Source organism: Strongylocentrotus purpuratus, unplaced genomic scaffold, assembly GCF_000002235.5.
Source record: "Strongylocentrotus purpuratus isolate Spur 01 unplaced genomic scaffold, Spur_5.0 spur5_scaffold_6, whole genome shotgun sequence".
In the NCBI taxonomy this organism is placed as follows: domain Eukaryota; kingdom Metazoa; phylum Echinodermata; class Echinoidea; order Camarodonta; family Strongylocentrotidae; genus Strongylocentrotus; species Strongylocentrotus purpuratus.
In genome coordinates this window covers 22,774,443-22,792,211 of record NW_022145612.1, presented here as the reverse complement: position 1 = coordinate 22,792,211, position 17,769 = coordinate 22,774,443, and the positions used below count along the sequence as shown (strand labels likewise).

The window sequence follows — 17,769 nt, the reverse complement described above, 5'->3', positions numbered from 1 at the left end:
AAAAATAAAAGACATGTGGTAAACTGCCTATACATCTATGTACAATTTATTTTGGCTTTCTATGGATATATCTAGATAATAAAAGAATTTGTTTTCTTTTATTTAAACAAATATCCCAAATAAGAACATACATACAGAATTTAAGATGAACCTGTACTAAGAAATTAGTCTATAAGAAATGCGGCATGATTTTGTTTTCTATTCAGAACGAAGAAATGGGTTGGGTATTAACAGTTCATTGTACTTTTCTATTTCTTATGAAGTCAACATGATCTACATCCCTAACCATAATTAACAGTAAGAAGAAAAATAACTAACAATCAAGTGGCATTACACAGGACCCATTCCATTCAGAGAATCCCCAATTAATACCCATACAAAGTCGATCTTGTGCTTCTGTCAAATTAAACCACACACCAACCCAACACCATACCAAGGCAGACAAAATATGCAGATAACTCTCATTACCGGATTAAATCAGGCGTGGGGAGTGAATCCCTACCGATTCTAGACCAATTTAAAGGGTCACTGACATTGCAAAATACAGCAACTATATCTTTCTCCTTCTTGAGTTGAGAATAACCCAAGACAAAGCCATAGAAGAGCACTGGAGTATATACAGCAGTTTCCTGTTGATGTTTTTCTTACCGATTCTTCTTTCCTTGCGCTTTGTATCAACATCCTTCTTACAAGTATCATCAATCTTCTGCCTCATTAATTTCCTCGTCATTAGGCAGAAATTTCAGGGTTTCTTTTATATTTGGCTCAAGCTTACATATTTCTTGGGGATCAATGAGGTTTCTTTACATGTATTTTCTGTGTGTGTATGTGTATATTTGTCAACATGAAGTAAATTGGATATGAAATGCCACATTTTTCTAACCAAAACCATTTCAGTTGTTTTCCCAAATTTTACAAAGCACAGTTGGTAACAATTCTATCTTCGTTCTATATCTTTATTCAAAATTATGCAAACTCAATAAAACCTAATGATTCAAAACATGGCTTGCATAAATATGTAACTATTTTATAATGGTACTTATTATTTCACATAGGAAAAAAACTAGTTCATAGGATACAACCACTTGCTAAAGCATTGATTAGTGTGGTATCCTCGATAAACCACTTATTCAACTTTTTGATGACCAGTTTTAACTTGAAAAGATTCCTCCTAATTGAGTTTTTGACTTGCATTGTGCTTCCTCTTTGGAAGGCAGAAAACCACAATTGGCACTAAATACATGTAGATACCGCTTTACAGTTATCCCGCTCAAGTGGCATAAGTTTATAATATTCAAAACAGGAGACGTATACATGTATCACATGTACAGTACACTGGATTGTACTTGTATCATACATTCTGAAGTCCATGCCATGTTAGACAGTCAATGAGTACTTAAATTAAATGTGATTTCATTTGCTTGAAAAGACAGATGTCACATAAAAGTGAATGAAGTCGTCTACAAACATATAAAGAAAGTCTTTTTTTATGGTTAGTTCATATAATGCGGTGACTTGGAATCAAATCTTTACATCAAATTGTATCATACCTCTCATTTCCTACCTCAAAGTAAAATCTGCATCTAAGATTTCTTTTTCCTTCTAACAATGAACAGCCTAAGTTCATTTACCTACAGGTACGCTCTTCATGTAAAGCATCTAATACCAGGACCGTATTCACATGAAATTGATGCCCTGAGGCGATTCCTAAACTCATTTCTCTACCAATCACCCACTCCCGTGCTCCCTTTATTCAGTTTACCATCGCAGCATTAGTGACATAGTCGTGGACATTAGGTTAATGCTAGGTTAGACCAAAGTAAGTAGTACGCACTCTTCCAGTAAGCTGGCTGCGTACAATCATCCCTGGTTCATCTCGTTTCATCAAAATCAATGATTTACGACATCTTGGATGAGAGCGGAGAGCACGCTGCCATTACGGCGAAGTCTGTCCCAAAGATGTCGGGAAGACATGCGAGGGCCATTTTGGAAAACAAGCAATGTACTTATGAAATTGATGGTAAATTGGGGAATCTGTGTGGCCATGTGACTCACTCATTACAGAGCACCATCACAATTTAGTTTTCTGCCATTTTCCTCAATATGCGTTTCGGTCCCAAGGGGAAGATATGCGAGGATATATATGAAAGGGTTACATTGTACATGGAAATGGAAATATAAATGATAATATATGCAAAAGGCTTAGAGCCAAGTAATTTCCCAGAGAACAACATCTTGGTTCACACTTCAAAGATTAGTGGTCCTCAAAACGCACCCAAAGTGAACATTCTCAAATTGTCCAGTAGTCTACATGTACCTGTACATTGGTCTATTATGGAATGAGGGTAACACATTTTCCACTGCAGATGCTATTGAAACACCTAAAACATACAGTTAATCAGAATAACCAGGGCTGCACATGGGCTACATTCTAAGTAACTAAAGGTGTCAAGGTTTACAGAATGTAAAAACTTTTTCACTTCTGATTTCCTCATGGGTAAACCAAACAACTAACTTCAGGGATCACACTATTCTTGAACATATAACTTTCAACCACAAGATCGTTCTTTGATGTAGAACAATATTGCATATATATCAAAATTTCACTATCAAACAATAAAAGCTAATAAAAAGCAATGCGACAATTTGTTCTTGAAATTTTATTTTTGAAAGACTGGGTGAAATGTGGAGTGTATTGAATTGTGAATGGCATTGATAGTTCGATACCCTGCATGCAGCACCTCAAATGAAAGAGGAATCCAAACATTCTGAATATATCGCGAGGTATTGTTGGCAGCTGAAAACAAATCAATCACTCTTTTCAAAGATCTAGGATCAATGCACAATTTGGCTTTAAATGCCAGCTTAGTGTTTGCATGCTGTTACCTTCGCAAAAATCACTTCACATGTCAACAGCTGAGAGTTAGAGAATACTGAAAATCATTTTCATATTTTGTCCGATTTCAGAGCAACGCCTGAAAATGTTTGCCTATATCTAATAATTGTAATTGAAGTTTTAGAATACCAAAATGTTTTCAAACAAGGTGATTTTAATCCGTGTAACATCAGTTATTTATAATACCAAATATAATATTCAATAATATTTTGCTGCCTTTTTCTGATCATTTGGAAGTCAAGAACTATTCAAACACACATCCTTATGGATGGGACTACAGGGGGAGTCTGATTGGGTTTGATAATGAATGAGGCATGGAGAACAATTGTGATCAATCACACAATCTGTTCGTCTACATGCTCTCCATCTAAATGTAATCCTCATCCTAGAACCCAAGCATAAGGAGCAAAGCATAATTTACAAATTGCTTCCACGGTGCTGTGCCAGATCTGTGCATCCCGCCGCGTAAACATATCACGGGGCATGTGTACTCAATCAATCTCAATGGCCCTATACTATCTATCGCCGGTTTGTATTCTAATATCTACCAACTCCCTAGCACATCGGACTGGTCTCACTTTCATCATATCCAGCAACATTCTCACAAAACACATGCTCTCATTGTCAGCATTCATGTCAAATGTGTGCATGACACCATCATCACTGGGGGTACATGTGTGCGTGTGATGGTTGAGTCCGAGACGACTCGGAATAACTCGGCAGTGAAAACATGCTTTTAAAGATGGTATCGCTATTAAACCCAAGACTTGTGGACTCAATTTACCCAGCAGGCTATCACCACCTCTGCATAACTAAGTGTGTCACTGCGCACAATCGAAACAGATGTAAAGCGTAAGTGCAGGGGAGGTTCCCCGAGCGAGTAACGTGCATCTGTAGAACTAATCCCGCGACTATGGATGGGGAATACTCCGCCAACAAACACGTCACCCACAGAAACCATAATTGACGAGTTGTCTGTCACATTTTATTTGGGACCGGCTCGCATCCTCATATTCACTGCGAACTCTTTGTACTTGACATACATACAATGTAAGGGACAAATTCAATTTACACGTTTCAGTGAAAATTTGGTAGTAAATTTGAGAATCCAGACGGATTTCCCATGGGGTATGGCCACTGATAGACGGGCTGAATTTGATTCCATACTACATGTACATGAAGTACTGTCCTCGCTTGATGCATCATCAGACTTAGACAACATACATGAACATGAACACGCATGTCCTGATGTACACATTCAACCTGACATCAGATTGTATCGATCACAAAACATTCACCACACTGACATGGGTGTTAACAATTCAACCCAACAACCAAAACACTACTTTCTACTTACCCATAGAATTTTGATTATTTTAATTCCTCTCAGAATATATGTTATTTCATCATAAATATTCAAAATAAAGCATTCTTATACAGTTGGTAGTTTTGTACAAAAAACTATGATCTTTACAAGTCTGCTTTCCTGCAAATTTCAAAAAGCAAACATCTTGAGTAGAACAAAATTTGGTATTTATTATTTAACAATTTCAGTTAAAGGGACATCCTTTGTTCTATTCATGAATGAATCAAAAGCTTTGAAATTAAGATGCTCATGGAAGATGTAGCATTTTAAAGTTTAAAACTTCAGAATATCAGTAAAAAATCCCTGATACTCCCTTTAATTGGACTCACCTCAATCATCCTGTCATGTACCTGAAGCTGTGATCTGTCTGCAGGACCTTTCTCATTCACTCTTGATACAATTATTCCTTCCGAGATACCACCATCACCCTGTACGGAAAACCAAGGGAAAAGGGATATATAACAATGTCACAATATACATTTTCTCGTTCTCAGTGCTCAACTTTACACTTCTGAAGAAAATAGAAAGATGATACAAATTCAATTGATAAAATAACTTAGTGTTAGTTTGTTTAGGAGTCTTTAGACGATGTTATGTAATTTCTGCAAAGTACTGATATAACAATTTCATTGGAATCCAGAGTATGATACATTACAACTGTGTTGGATGGCTGTAATCTATTATATGTACATGTATGAACAGGGAAAGAGTTCTGATTCCGGGTACATTTAAACTTATGCCTGGTAAAATCATTATTATTGCTCTTAAAAAAGACAGGCACCATGTGGCTTGATGAGCATGCTCAAAATATATTTTGGGAGTGTGATAAAAATGAAAAGGGGAAAAACAAATTAGGGATGACAGGTGAAGAGGTGAGGAATACAAACAAATAAATGTAAACATTGATAAATGTGTTATTGATTGTGAAAACATCCAAGTGATGAGTTCTGCAGCTAGGGGGAGGGGGAGGACCACAAATTCTGCAGGCCTGCCTGCCTACATACACGTGGCCTACATTCCTTTATCTTTCCTTTGGGCAAATTACTCATACCACATCGAGGCATCTAAAAGAAAATATTTTCTTCCAGACAGAAAAGGGAAGGGTTATAAAATGAAAACATTTTCAAGGCAACTATTCACACCTTAAAATACTGGTTACATATTGTCCTAACTACAATAACACATCTAGGCTAAATTCAATATTATTTGACAATACAATGAATACATCTACAGAAAGCAATAGGAGGACAAATATGAATATAAATCTAGAATAACAAGGGGGTGGGGAGGGAGGCAAGGAAACATTGGAATTCCCTCTCCCATCATCTGCACTAAGATTTCAAACTCCTGTTCCTCTTGTCTCAAAAATAGTCATCCCTCGTTTATACTTGTCAAGAGCAAAGATGACATTTCCCAAAGGCTATCTGAAAGATGTGACAGGTTCTTCTTGGTAGAAGAGGTTGGACTGCATCACTAGAAGAGACGAGAACAAGGAAAGAAGGAGGAAGCAAGGCCTGCATCGTCTCTTCCAGGGATGCCATCCCAGCTCCCATCTGCATATCTATCAACTTTGGACATTCCTGAGCGAGATAGAATGCGATGTTTAGACAAGACCCAGTCATAGAGACATGCTTTGGGCTCATCCTTAAGACAGAGGATTCACTGGGTAAAGCTTGCTGTATTTACAGCATTACTTTCTATTGACCCTCATTCTTTACTGACTCTTCCTGTTGTCGGGGGTAACCCAGAGTTCCAAAGGGCAAGGCATACAAATGATAAGGGGATACCCAACATGGAATCAAGAGCACATACATTTTATTAATGTATCAGAGAGAAAAGTATTTTGTACAAATATTGTGAAATCAGTCAATATTAAATGTACAGTTTTAAAAGTTAAGATCTACTGTATGAATACAGTGGATCTTAACTTTTAAAACAGTACATTTAATAGAAAAACTAAGAGAACAATTACGGGAATTTTTTACAGCGATAGGCTTTAACATATTTTGTATATTTATTATATCAGCTCATTATTAATAATCCTGGATTATCTGAGTGTTAATTATCAAATTGATCTAGTAAATGGTATTTTCAATCAGGTTATACACTTCAATTTACAATGTACATTATAGTAACAGTAATACAATCAGTGACTTGCAGCTGAAAACAATTATTTGATTGGTAAAACTTGCATCTCCCTGGTTGAAAAAAAGAATATTCAATTCCTATGAATAATAAAAAATATATCCCCATGATATTGTCTGGACTCCTTTGTTTTTCTGAACTCCTGCCAAGTATGTTTGTCATGCCAAGAATTCTTCCTCTCCAACGAAGAATGTGTAACACTCTTCCTCTAAAAATCCAATTTATACATTTGATCCTTTCCTGGGGATTTGAAGCAACTTTTGTTCTCGAACTTTGACCCGCGGAGATTACAGTTCTAATTTAGGCTCCCAACACAAGGTTTCTCGGCCCCAGACGTATTTGCCCCCAGAAATAAAGAGAATATTTTGTTTTGAACAGTCTTGAGGCTTTTTGAGATGTAGATCTTAGCTCCCAGATGTACCCTATTAACCTCCATAGTACATCATACATGTTGGCTGTATTACACTGTATTTGGCTTTTTATTTGACAACATGCATTATGTTGGAAAGATATTCTTAGCATCTATAGGATTTTGTTTGATAAGAATGTGTGTTGGTTAAAATTCAAAGTTGAATTATGGAAATATACACAAACAATTTTTGTATTTCAATACTCCCTCTAGTTAAAGTCACTTTTTCTTAGAACTTGCATGATAAATTTAAAAAAGAACTTTTTGATGCTAAATTGAACAAGATGGATTTAGAACGAACTTGATTGCTTTTTATTCTCTTGGGTATGTACTACCCTCAAAATACTATATGTACATGCCGCAGAATTCGAAGAAACTTATATTTCCTCTGGAAAAAAATAACCGATATGGAAAAGAATGAAACAAAAATATGTCCTCCATTCTGGTATAATAGTTTTGGCTATGCACTGCAAGAATAAAATGCAAGAATATGCCTATGTTTTTTTTATGTGGAATATGAAAAAATCAGTCTACATGTACATGTACATGTCTGTGTTTGTACATGTTTGTTTATGGCCTTCAATGAACACTAGGACAAGCCTAGGTGTATGTTTTACACTGATTGATAACAATCAATGTAAGCTTACACAGGAATAGGGTGTGCAAACAATTTGTACGCTTCACCATGTGCACACACAATGCAGTCTTGTCATGTACATGTAGGCCTATATGGTAAAGACAATCACTAAGTATATGGGTATGAGGTAGGCCTAAATTTATCAATTAGCTGCAACAGACTTATGTAGACCCATCAGATAGAGCTACATTCACTAATGAACATGAAGTTCAAATTAGCATGCATTTCTAGCAAAGTCCCATCTTCAAGATTTTGAGACCTTGACCACTTTTCTTCTTGTTTGTCAGATATTTTGGATGCAAACTTTGCGCCATTGAACGAAAAAATTTGGTTTTGCACCTTTTCTTTGCAATTACCCCTTCCCATCATGAAAACGTCACTAAAAAGGTGTTTAACTTTTAAAGTAACTTATGAAAGAAGTCAGATTCATAAGACAGCTCAGTAATCTGTTCAACAAACTCTCCTTATCTCTCCCTTAAAAGCAGACTCAAAGATGTAGCCTACATTTCACATGACCTTTTGTACCATCCATGTCTACTGTACAAAGAGATCCAACTCTACCTTGTCCACACAATTATACTTCTATTTTCGTAATTTTCAATTTATGACATATTGTTGGGGGAGTTAAGACATAACATACAATTCTTTTTTTGGAGCCAAATTAAGTTTCCCAATCAATCTGATGTATTCGTCTTCACAAGCAGAACATGGTACAGCAAACTTCCAACAAAAATTTCAAATCTGGTCTTAACTTGTTATCACAACCAAACAAACATTAAATAATCTTAGGTCCCTTTGTAATGCAAAATATAAAGCACAAACCCCATAATCTGTACTGGCACCCCTCCTTTTATGAGTAAGACTTGGTCCACCTGAACATACACCCTGGCTATAGTCCTGACGAAACATGTTTAATCTCTTGTAACATTTTCCCCCATTCAAACTAAGTATGTGTGTTTGGGCTTAGCCCCATATCTACATGGCCATATTTGGATACCAGTGTACATAAATAGGGAGGTTGGTGGTGGTGTGACCATTTCTCTGCCTAGCACTGCTGCCATGTACAATGTACATGTACATGTACATGTATAAGAGCAGCAGATCTAACCTTGGTTGACTTACCTATACAGATGTAGGTATCCCAGAGCAGCAGTGGTATGTGTATACCTGTTCTAACATGGCTGCAGCCTACATTGATTACAAACCTGTCAGGCTATTAAAGTTACTATGTCCCATTTGCAAGCCAAAAAAATGAAAAAGTTAAATTCCAACTGCATTTGAAAGATAATACTAATTTAGAACTTCCCTAAAAAAGGTGGGGCTTGAAAATGTCTTCAAGTGGGAAAATATGACTATTAGTTGTCAAATCGACTTTAGGGCTATAGAGCCCAAAAGTAACAGTCTTGATTTTCAGTCAATTGTACCGAATGGTCATACGTTTTATGCTGCGCAAAGATTAAATCAGTTTAATCTTGGCCATCACAAGAAGTGGGTTATTGATGTAGACAGATGCTCATGTACCCTTTACAACTCTTTTCATGTATGTTATTACCAAAGAAGAAAAAAAGCCAGTCAGTCACTCAATAGTGTCTGACAGTGAAGTCTAGCAAGTAAACGGGTTTCCACTTTCCAGCATAATTTGAATATGAGGACACTGCTAACGTTTAAATTTCACAGATAGGACATACATGACATATTCATAATTCCTGCAAAGTTATACAGCATTTGAGGTTGGCTGCAAAAGGGACATAGTACCTTTAAAGGTAAAGACCAGTATTGGAAATGCCCCAATTTCAAAAAATGAAATGGAAGCTCTCATTACCAATCATGTGAAAGAATATGTTTTGACTAATACATGATGATAAAAAAATTGCCGGGAAACCGCCTACTAATCCATATATTTGGTAAATTTGTTTCTCTCATGGTCTGTGAGAGATATAGGGTAGTCCCATATACATCTTTCTGTGTATAGTGCTTGTAACTTTACGAAGAATGGGCCAAATTTCTTATCATTTTGATGATTCCAGAACCTTGCAGATGCTAGATGCTAGATGATCAACCTTTTCTGATCGATTCCACAACGTTTCTTTCACAATGCAATCGCATGACCATAACTGGTCTTTACCTTTAAACTTTGTCATCTCTAGGGTGAAGTTGTAGGGGTTCAAGATGTAACTTTTTCAGCTCATACATTTAATGTCTTTGATACATTTTTGCTACTTTTACGCTAATTAGAACACAATCTACATGTAAACAACAAGTTATCGTTTTTCTAAACATGTATTTTTCACTATTAAACATTAAAACTAGAAGGCTAAAATGGTTTGCTTACGTACATGTACATATTGAAGAAAAAAATGAATATAATCAAAGGTTAATATTTCTAATCAAACTTTTGCACATTAAAGAAATGAAAGTTTCAGTTAAATTTATCTAGATCATCCTCATGACAGAAAATATGACAAAAAGAGTGAGGGAGGGGGGGAAAAAGTAGATGCCCTAAAGAAACAGAGAAGCAGCTGTCACCACCGGCCTCTTGATTTGCATATTTGTCCATAGTCAAACTTGTATTGTTTACACACACCCTATCTAAGATTTTTCTTATGAATGAATTACTAACGAGAATGCAAACCATTATAACAAGCGGGCCAGTTTCCTCTTTCAAAGATCTCTTTCATCTCGAGCCATCTTTCCTTTCGATTCCTCAGTGATAGAGATACCCGCGTCCTTTTACGATGACAATTTCGACAGGAGCTTGGGGCAATATTTCTGATACCTATCTGGGCAGGCGCAGGAGAGGGAAAAAAGTATTGATGCGCTGGATTTGCGTATCAGCTCCGGTGTGAAATTCATCAGTAATTGGATACAATACAGGACGATGTAGCAACATCTAATACATTTATGGATACTATGATTGTCACAAGATATTCAATTTTCTATTTATGTGACTTTGGTCATAGCCAGTTATACAGAACATACTGCTTTAGGTTTTCAATTATTCCTGAGAGGCAAAGTACAGCAATCAGATTTAATACCAAAATAAAGTGTCAGGCTAAACTTGTAATTTTGTTGGAAATGACTGATGACACAGTACCCATAATTCTAGGATACATGTGAATCCTACAAAGTACATGTGTAGATACACATGTAAGTGTGAAAAATTATTGTCAATAAATGTTGTATTGTGCAACTGATTAAAGGGATTTCTTCCAGAATTTTCAATAAAACAATATCTAAACCTATGAGGTTTTCAATAATATTTTTTTTATAAAGATGAAGAGGATGATATATCTCTTGATACATGTACATGTAGCTGTACCACATCCCATTACTGCATGGCATTTTAGATCACTCTCTCCCTTGATCTCTATAAAAATAAGTTTAGTAGAGCAGCGTGAATCCTAAAACATTGCTACATTTCGCTTGATAAACGATGAGATAGATGGTGTGCTTCCAGATCAAACAGGCCTTTTGTAACAGTAATGGGTGAAACCTTTCACGGTCTCCATTTCTTCAATTGGCTTCTGGCCTGGATATGGCATCCATTTATCAAATCATCATTGATGCTGCTAGAGCGTTATTGTTGGGCTTTTCGCTGGATGCTTTTTGTTCCCGTATCTGGCTGTCCTTGTGACTTTTAAGTCTAGCTTTTTAATATCCATTGGCCACTTGGCAGAAAACATTTGGGTAGGTACATGTAGATAGCATTCAAATGTGTAACACAGATGACAAAAAGTTTGAATAGTAATCTACCTAATAAATGCAACATTATGGAACAGCTGTACCAATTATGTAATTTTTATAAGATATTTTAATCTTGAGGCACCAGGACTGTCTATTACAGCCAATACATTTAAGACTCTTAACTACTCTTGGTCTATTTGATGTACCAATTTAAAGCAATTTTATTTGATTGCTAATTCATCATACCAGACCTAAAAGCAAACAAATTTGGGCAATAGATGACACAAACATGGCACTCTTCTCAAAACAGAACTCAGTGGTTTGTGTAACTCTGAAAGAAACAGACGGTTAGCCTCTTCATGTCCTTTCCATTTTCCACCTCTATTCTATCCTTTCATCTGGGAATGTCTGCAGAGCCTTTGTTCTTGTCTCTCCCGGCACTTCATCTGGCACCAGGAACAATTTTCGATAATTCACCCCTCTCTTCAATACTCCAAAGAAAACTTTACACTGGAATGCAGGTAACAATATCATGAATTACTGCGGTCTTTTCTCCCTCTCTATTCTTCCGTCGTCCCTCAAAAACCCTCGTCAATGACTACGCATTGTCTTCCATCTTTGTTTGGGTCCTTTGGAATCTCGAGCACTAAATTCTCTTGGATCTTTTCTGAGTCAGCTCCAAAAGGGCCATGATCTGTCTGTGGTCAGCTATATGCTGATTTGTGGAGAGAGTTTAAGTCTCTTAATACCTGAAACTGATCAATACATGCCTTGTTCCAATTTGCTTCAAACCCTTCCCACATATAAAGAGAGCACCAATAATTGTGCTTCATTACATCAATCAATCAATGGGCAAAAGCTGGATGTCTTTATATCTTGACATGGTGACCCACATCAGACATTTAAGTAGTAATCTATCATAATCCAATGTACATTTAACATGTAAACTTTCCTTGCTTCTGCTCAGGGTGGTTTTGCCCCAACAAAGTACTAAAACTGCCCTTGTAAAACTTTTAATAGCCCCTGAATTTTCCTTTGATGGTCAAATTTTAAGTTAAAACTAAAATAAACGACCATTGTATACCATCATTTTCACTGCCTCTCTAAAAATTACTAGTTGTTTTGTGCTATTAAGCTTATTAAGCTTTTAAGAGCCCCATTTGTACATTTTTTTTCCCTTTAAATAGGGGAGGCTTGTTGTGGGTGTTGTCTATGGCTTCCACTTATAAGTCTAGACTCATTCTTATTGGTTTTTTGTGTATGCTCCTTTAAAAATCAATTTGTCTGTTAAGACTTGAGAGAGAGCCAGAAGGGGATTAAAACATGTCCTTTAAAGACTTAAAGTGACTCACTAACATTGTTGAAGGTTGATGAAAAAACTGTGTACCGTAATTTTTGTATGAAATGTTATTTATTATATTCCTTCTACTGTTCTAACCCTCAAGCATGCAAAAAATCCTGAAAAAAATTCTCAAACCACAAAGATATTTGTGGATTTATTTGAAGGTGACACTGTGCGACACCCTCTAACAGTAAATTCTCCCAACTATTTTTGAAATTTCCAGATTTTTCCCAACCGTTTATCCATGAAAATAAGACATCAGACAGGCTTTTAAAAATCTTTCCAAAGTTAAATGTCTGGAATGGTATAGAGCCAATTCATTGCTTTATGCCAATTTACATTCACCTAAAATGTAATTAATTTGTAATAATATAGTTGGGAGAATAAAGGAATCGATCATATGAGTTTTCACCAATTATTTTCATTAATAATAGTCTGTTTTCACTCAAACTTGCAGATTATCTTTCATTATTGTACATCTAGCATAATTATATTTGAAGTCACTACCTTAGCACCTGAACAATGTTACCAAGTCCCTTAACATCCTCCCAGCTCTCAACAGATCAATTGATTCTTATGAGCAAAAACATAAATACAATAAGAAAACAAAGAGAAGTGAATGTTTGCTTCTACCAACCTGACTTATCCCGCTGCCACCAATGATGTTGAATCCCAGGCTGCCATCTTGGCGACCCAGACGAAGGGAGAGTATGGTAGTATTTTCCCATGGCTGTGAAGAGCAATAAATAGATTCAAAATTACAGTGTACAGTACTGGATATAAGAAGGTAACAAAATACACTTTATTTATCCCATGATTTTCATTTCTTTATAAAGTATGTGCATGCATTGCATGTATAAACATGTACAATGTAGGCTACCACAACAACAAACTTCTTGGGACCAAGAAAAATAGTAACCTCATTCATTATATTGAAACATTGATAAATACTATAAAATGTAGGATATAAACAAGTCAGACCATCAGCAGGGACATGTACATGTAATTTTACATATATGCAAATATTTATATCATTGCACCTTTAACATATTACCAGTACTTAAAGTGATTCATAAACCTACTTCCATGTAGTTACATACATTGGATGATGATTTTTCACAGAGGTGAATGACTTTTGTACTATGTCAAACTCCTTTACAAACATACAAGTGTCATTGATTGGATACACCCAGAAGAAAATAAATGAAGACAGAAGTCACTTTATTACCTATTGTAAATTATAATCCCTAGGCCAACACGAGCTCCATTTTTTTTGTTAAGTATCTACTGCACTGTTTTGACCTTGCTTTTAGTACTAATTCTGATGAACGAAAGTTACCCCTTCATAGCTAGTACTAACAAGGGATGAGCAACTCCTCCTCAACACCACCAGAGTAAAACGCTAGTTTCTTTCAATCATGGTGATTAAAGAAAACGCTCCAATGAAGCGAAGAGTAAACATCCCTCGCTCCGATACCCTTTGCTGGTCGAGAACAGTAAGATCAATTTGCAAGTTAGTAATCAATGATTGCAGGGATGGACCGCTTTTTGTTAAGACACTTACTAGGTAATCAGGTCAGATAAATGACGGCATTGATTCAATAGTGTACTTCTTTAAAATTCTAAAATCATTTTACAAGGTCTTCTTTACTTTCTTTAATTTAAACAACTGGTATTACATGTAGTAGTATAGTATTAATGACTGCTTTGAGAGAAATAGTTGTTTTATTACGCTCAAGGGAAGGTTAGAATTGTGCTATTCCCCGAGGCTTGCCGAGGGGAATAGCCCAATTGTAACCTTCCCGAGAGCGTATGAAAACAACTATTTCTCGAATATTAAAGCAGTCATTAATACTTTTATATGCCGAAAAAAAATAGACTAAAAAATAAAAAATAAAAAATAATTTTTTTTTTGTCGAAGGTGAGAGTCGAACTCTCGCGTACAATGAGTGATGAATCTTACACCAACGCCTTACACCACTCGGCCATCGCGCGCTGTTCACGAGCTTGGCAGTTTTGTACAATATATACATTAAAGTGGATTGAAACCGGCTTCGGCGTGATGAATGCTTCGCAAAAGCACCCTTCTTTTACTTTTGCAATGCATATTGGCACGAACTTAGATCAAGATCTATCGGCAGATGTTGTTTTTTTGTTTTTGGAAGTTTATTTTCGTCTTCATGTCAACAATGCAAGATAAAATTGTCGGTAAGATCGATCGAGATTCAATTGTATTGAAATTACCGACCAATCCTTCGCACACATACGGTATCCTCGATCGCTCAAACCATTTTTTAACATGTAAACCTATGGGGTAACCATGGAGGCTGACCTATTTTTTTAATAACCATGGTTATTAAAAATAGTAAATGTTTTATGCATGGTTACCGGGAATTTTACAGGAACAGTTGAAGTTTATGAATGCAATTCGACCAATCAGATGGCTGGATTTCTTAAGTGAGGTATATAATAGGACATATCAAAACATCTTAAATAATAATGATTGTCTTTTTTTTAAATAGTGTTACATGTACATGTACGAGCAAAGGAAAAATAGAAATATAAAGAAGACAAAGTGATCTTTTTGACATCAAAATGGTGTTAAATCATATGGGTTTACGTCCTTTAGCCTTAGGATCCAAAAAGACAAAATGGTTTAAGTTTATTTTGATAAGGTTGTTAACTTTTTTATTCTCTCAAAGAATAATAAGTCTCAAAACTATCTGGGAACATGGGAAGGGCTTTTAAAGATAACAAATAATCATGTAGTTCAAATAAGTGCTTTCCAATTAAGACATCTATTTAGTATTAAGATGCAGCTCCTTCCATTTTCTTTCACCCTTTTTCAAGAAACAAAATGATCAGTTCCTAAATGGAATAGGAAATGAATCTAGACAGAGCTGAATACGAGACATTCTCTGCCTACAGCTACATTAGGCATTTCATCTGGCACGAAGCTTTCAACTCCATTTAGCGTTCAAAACATCACTTCTGGTGATAAAGGTAATTCAGCATTTCAGGTGCGTGTCATAATTGTGTGATCCGACTCATAGCTGAGCAATTCTCCTTCATTTCAACTTTGAAAGGAATAGGCAAGAGAAAGTGGAAAGGCAAGTGCGACATCCAGCAGAGCCAATCGTGACGGAAATTTTGAGGTAATGTGAACAGCGGGTAACAAGTGAAATTGGTATAAGGCCTTTCCAGGGGGCTTAGGGATGGGGTCCAATTTACAAAAAAGGTATGAAAATTTAAGACCAGGACATTCATCCATCTCAAGTTTAGGTTGGGGTATCAAACTCATCACCATTGCATCAAATTTCAAAAAACTGACTATGGTATGCTTCCAGAATGGTTGGCTCATAATATTGAATGTAGGCCTATCATTTAATGGGTTTAATAGTTACAACATTTCTTTTTCAACACTTTAATTTTTAAAAAAAATTAAAAATAAAACAAAAGAAATGTCAGTTCATAAAGTGCGTTCAAATGTGTTAGTTGTCGAAATGGAATCCTTCACTTTTCCTGTTCACATCAGTACTCATGCCAAAGTATTATTTAAAGATCAAAACAAAATTAAAAGATAATTCCTCACCTTTTCAAATGAGGCAACAGCTGACATATATTCCATCTCGGCTTTGCTTTCATTAAGCTTCTTTTGGTATCGCAATGCCTGCATCTGAATTTCATTCTGAAGGCAGGCAATCTGAGCCAAAAGAGCTTTCTCTCTCTTCCCATATCTAAGAGAATTCTTCTTCAAATTATGTTCCTGGTTCTTCATCTTGGTCTGCAGGGCACCCGAGTGGTTTTGCAGTGCCTTGAGGCAGTCATGCTCAGATCGGGTGTTGAACTGAAGCACCAAACTGCATCCCTGCTCACAACGACCAACTGGTCTCCACTCACAGGTCTGAGTTTCATGTTGGGCCTGATCCTTGATGTTAATCACATCCTGGCATCCTTTATTGGAGCACTTGACGGGAGCGAAATCACAATCCTCCATGTGTTGAGCTAGCATCTGAATCTTGACTTCTTCAGGGCAGCCTCGGCGGAAGTTATCGCAGCGGATTTCAAGCTTGAGGATGAGATTCCGTAATGGGAGGACACTATTGAGTTCCTTGGTGGAGAACTTTTCGCACTTGAGCGGGCAGCTACCGTTTTGAACGACCCACGGCAGTACGCAATTTGAGCAGAAGACGTGGCCGCACGGTGTAGCAAGGGGATTCTCGAGTACACCAAGACAGATGCTGCATTTAAAATCCTCGTCCACCGGGCCAGAAAACCGATCTATATCAAACCCCATGATCAGTTTCGCCTCAAAAACAATTACAGCCAATCTTTGGCTTCACAACAGAGCTCTGTCTCCTTGCACAGGGCCTCGTTGAAATAATATACTACTCGTAATTTCCGTATAATCAATCCAAGATATAGCGAGGACACAGCGAAGAAAACAAGCAAAGGTACCGGAGCCGCAGCGCTAGCGATACCACTCATGCACGACACCGTATGTGTTATGCTTCCAGCCTAGCTAGCTCGGTTATCGAAGCAAACATAATGCTGCCAATGGTGAATGAATGGGCGTCTGGCTCGCCATTCTATTGGATGACCCAACTCGGCGAACAATGGACGATCCTCGATGGTGATTGGTTGAAGGGAAGTCGTGCTGCCAAACTTTAGCGGCTTCTTTGATGTGGAGCCCGTTTTGACCTGGGCTCGCTCCGATCTCTAATTACATGCAAAGAACGGGACACCAAAACATTCACCCCTTGCTCTTCGCCGACAAAAGAGCGAAGAGGTGTAAAATTTGCCTCTTGTAAACAATTACTGGAGAATTACACACAAATGTGTAAAAACTTGTGCATCCTTTGTGTCTGTCTTGTAGTCATAAAAGGAGGCGGTCAAGTGATATATCGGTGATAATATCTGACGGTTCAAATCGAATTCAGGTGATCAACCTCGGATGTCAGGGAAAGGTCGTCTGCGAAAAGACCACGTTTAGTAATGGAATGTTGATAAGAACTTCAGGAAAACATGATTTTGTTTCCAGTCTCCATGAAAAGAGATCTTTTCTTTTCAGAAAATGCATAGAAAATCCTTTTTGATAACTTATATAAACTAGATAAAAAGCTATCTCTGACAGATGATTGTAGGCTATATTTATTTTAAAGGCCTATATCTATAAAAAAATTGAAAAATGAAAACAAAATTTTAAAAATCCCTCTCCCCCCCCCCCCCCTTTCTCTCTCTCTCTTTCTCTCTCTCTATCAATTAAACGATTTACAAATAACAAGTAATA

General features: G+C 36.7%; 1 protein-coding gene across 1 annotated transcript; it reads right to left on the bottom strand.

The window, feature by feature from the left end:
* Positions 1-2,869: 2,869 nt before the first annotated feature.
* On the bottom strand, positions 2,870-17,023 carry LOC115919358 (E3 ubiquitin-protein ligase PDZRN3-B-like). Its single transcript, XM_030972929.1, has 3 exons — positions 16,072-17,023; positions 13,117-13,209; positions 2,870-4,690 (listed from the first exon to the last, which is right to left on the bottom strand). Exons 1-3 carry the CDS (start codon positions 16,774-16,776, stop codon positions 4,544-4,546), a joined length of 945 nt encoding a protein of 314 aa, XP_030828789.1. The 5' UTR covers positions 16,777-17,023; the 3' UTR covers positions 2,870-4,543.
* Positions 17,024-17,769: the final 746 nt, after the last annotated feature.

What these genes read in the sequence shown, in the direction of transcription:
- LOC115919358 (XM_030972929.1), bottom strand. Translation starts at nt 16,776, where the DNA reads ATGGGGTTTGATATAGATCGGTTTTCTGGCCCGGTGGACGAGGATTTT. An exon ending in CTGTTGCCTCATTTGAAAAG is followed by an intron (nt 13,210 to 16,071) that starts GTGAGGAATTAT and finishes TGCTCTTCACAG; the next exon opens with CCATGGGAAAATACTACCAT. An exon ending in GTGGCAGCGGGATAAGTCAG is followed by an intron (nt 4,691 to 13,116) that starts GTTGGTAGAAGC and finishes TTTTCCGTACAG; the next exon opens with GGTGATGGTGGTATCTCGGA.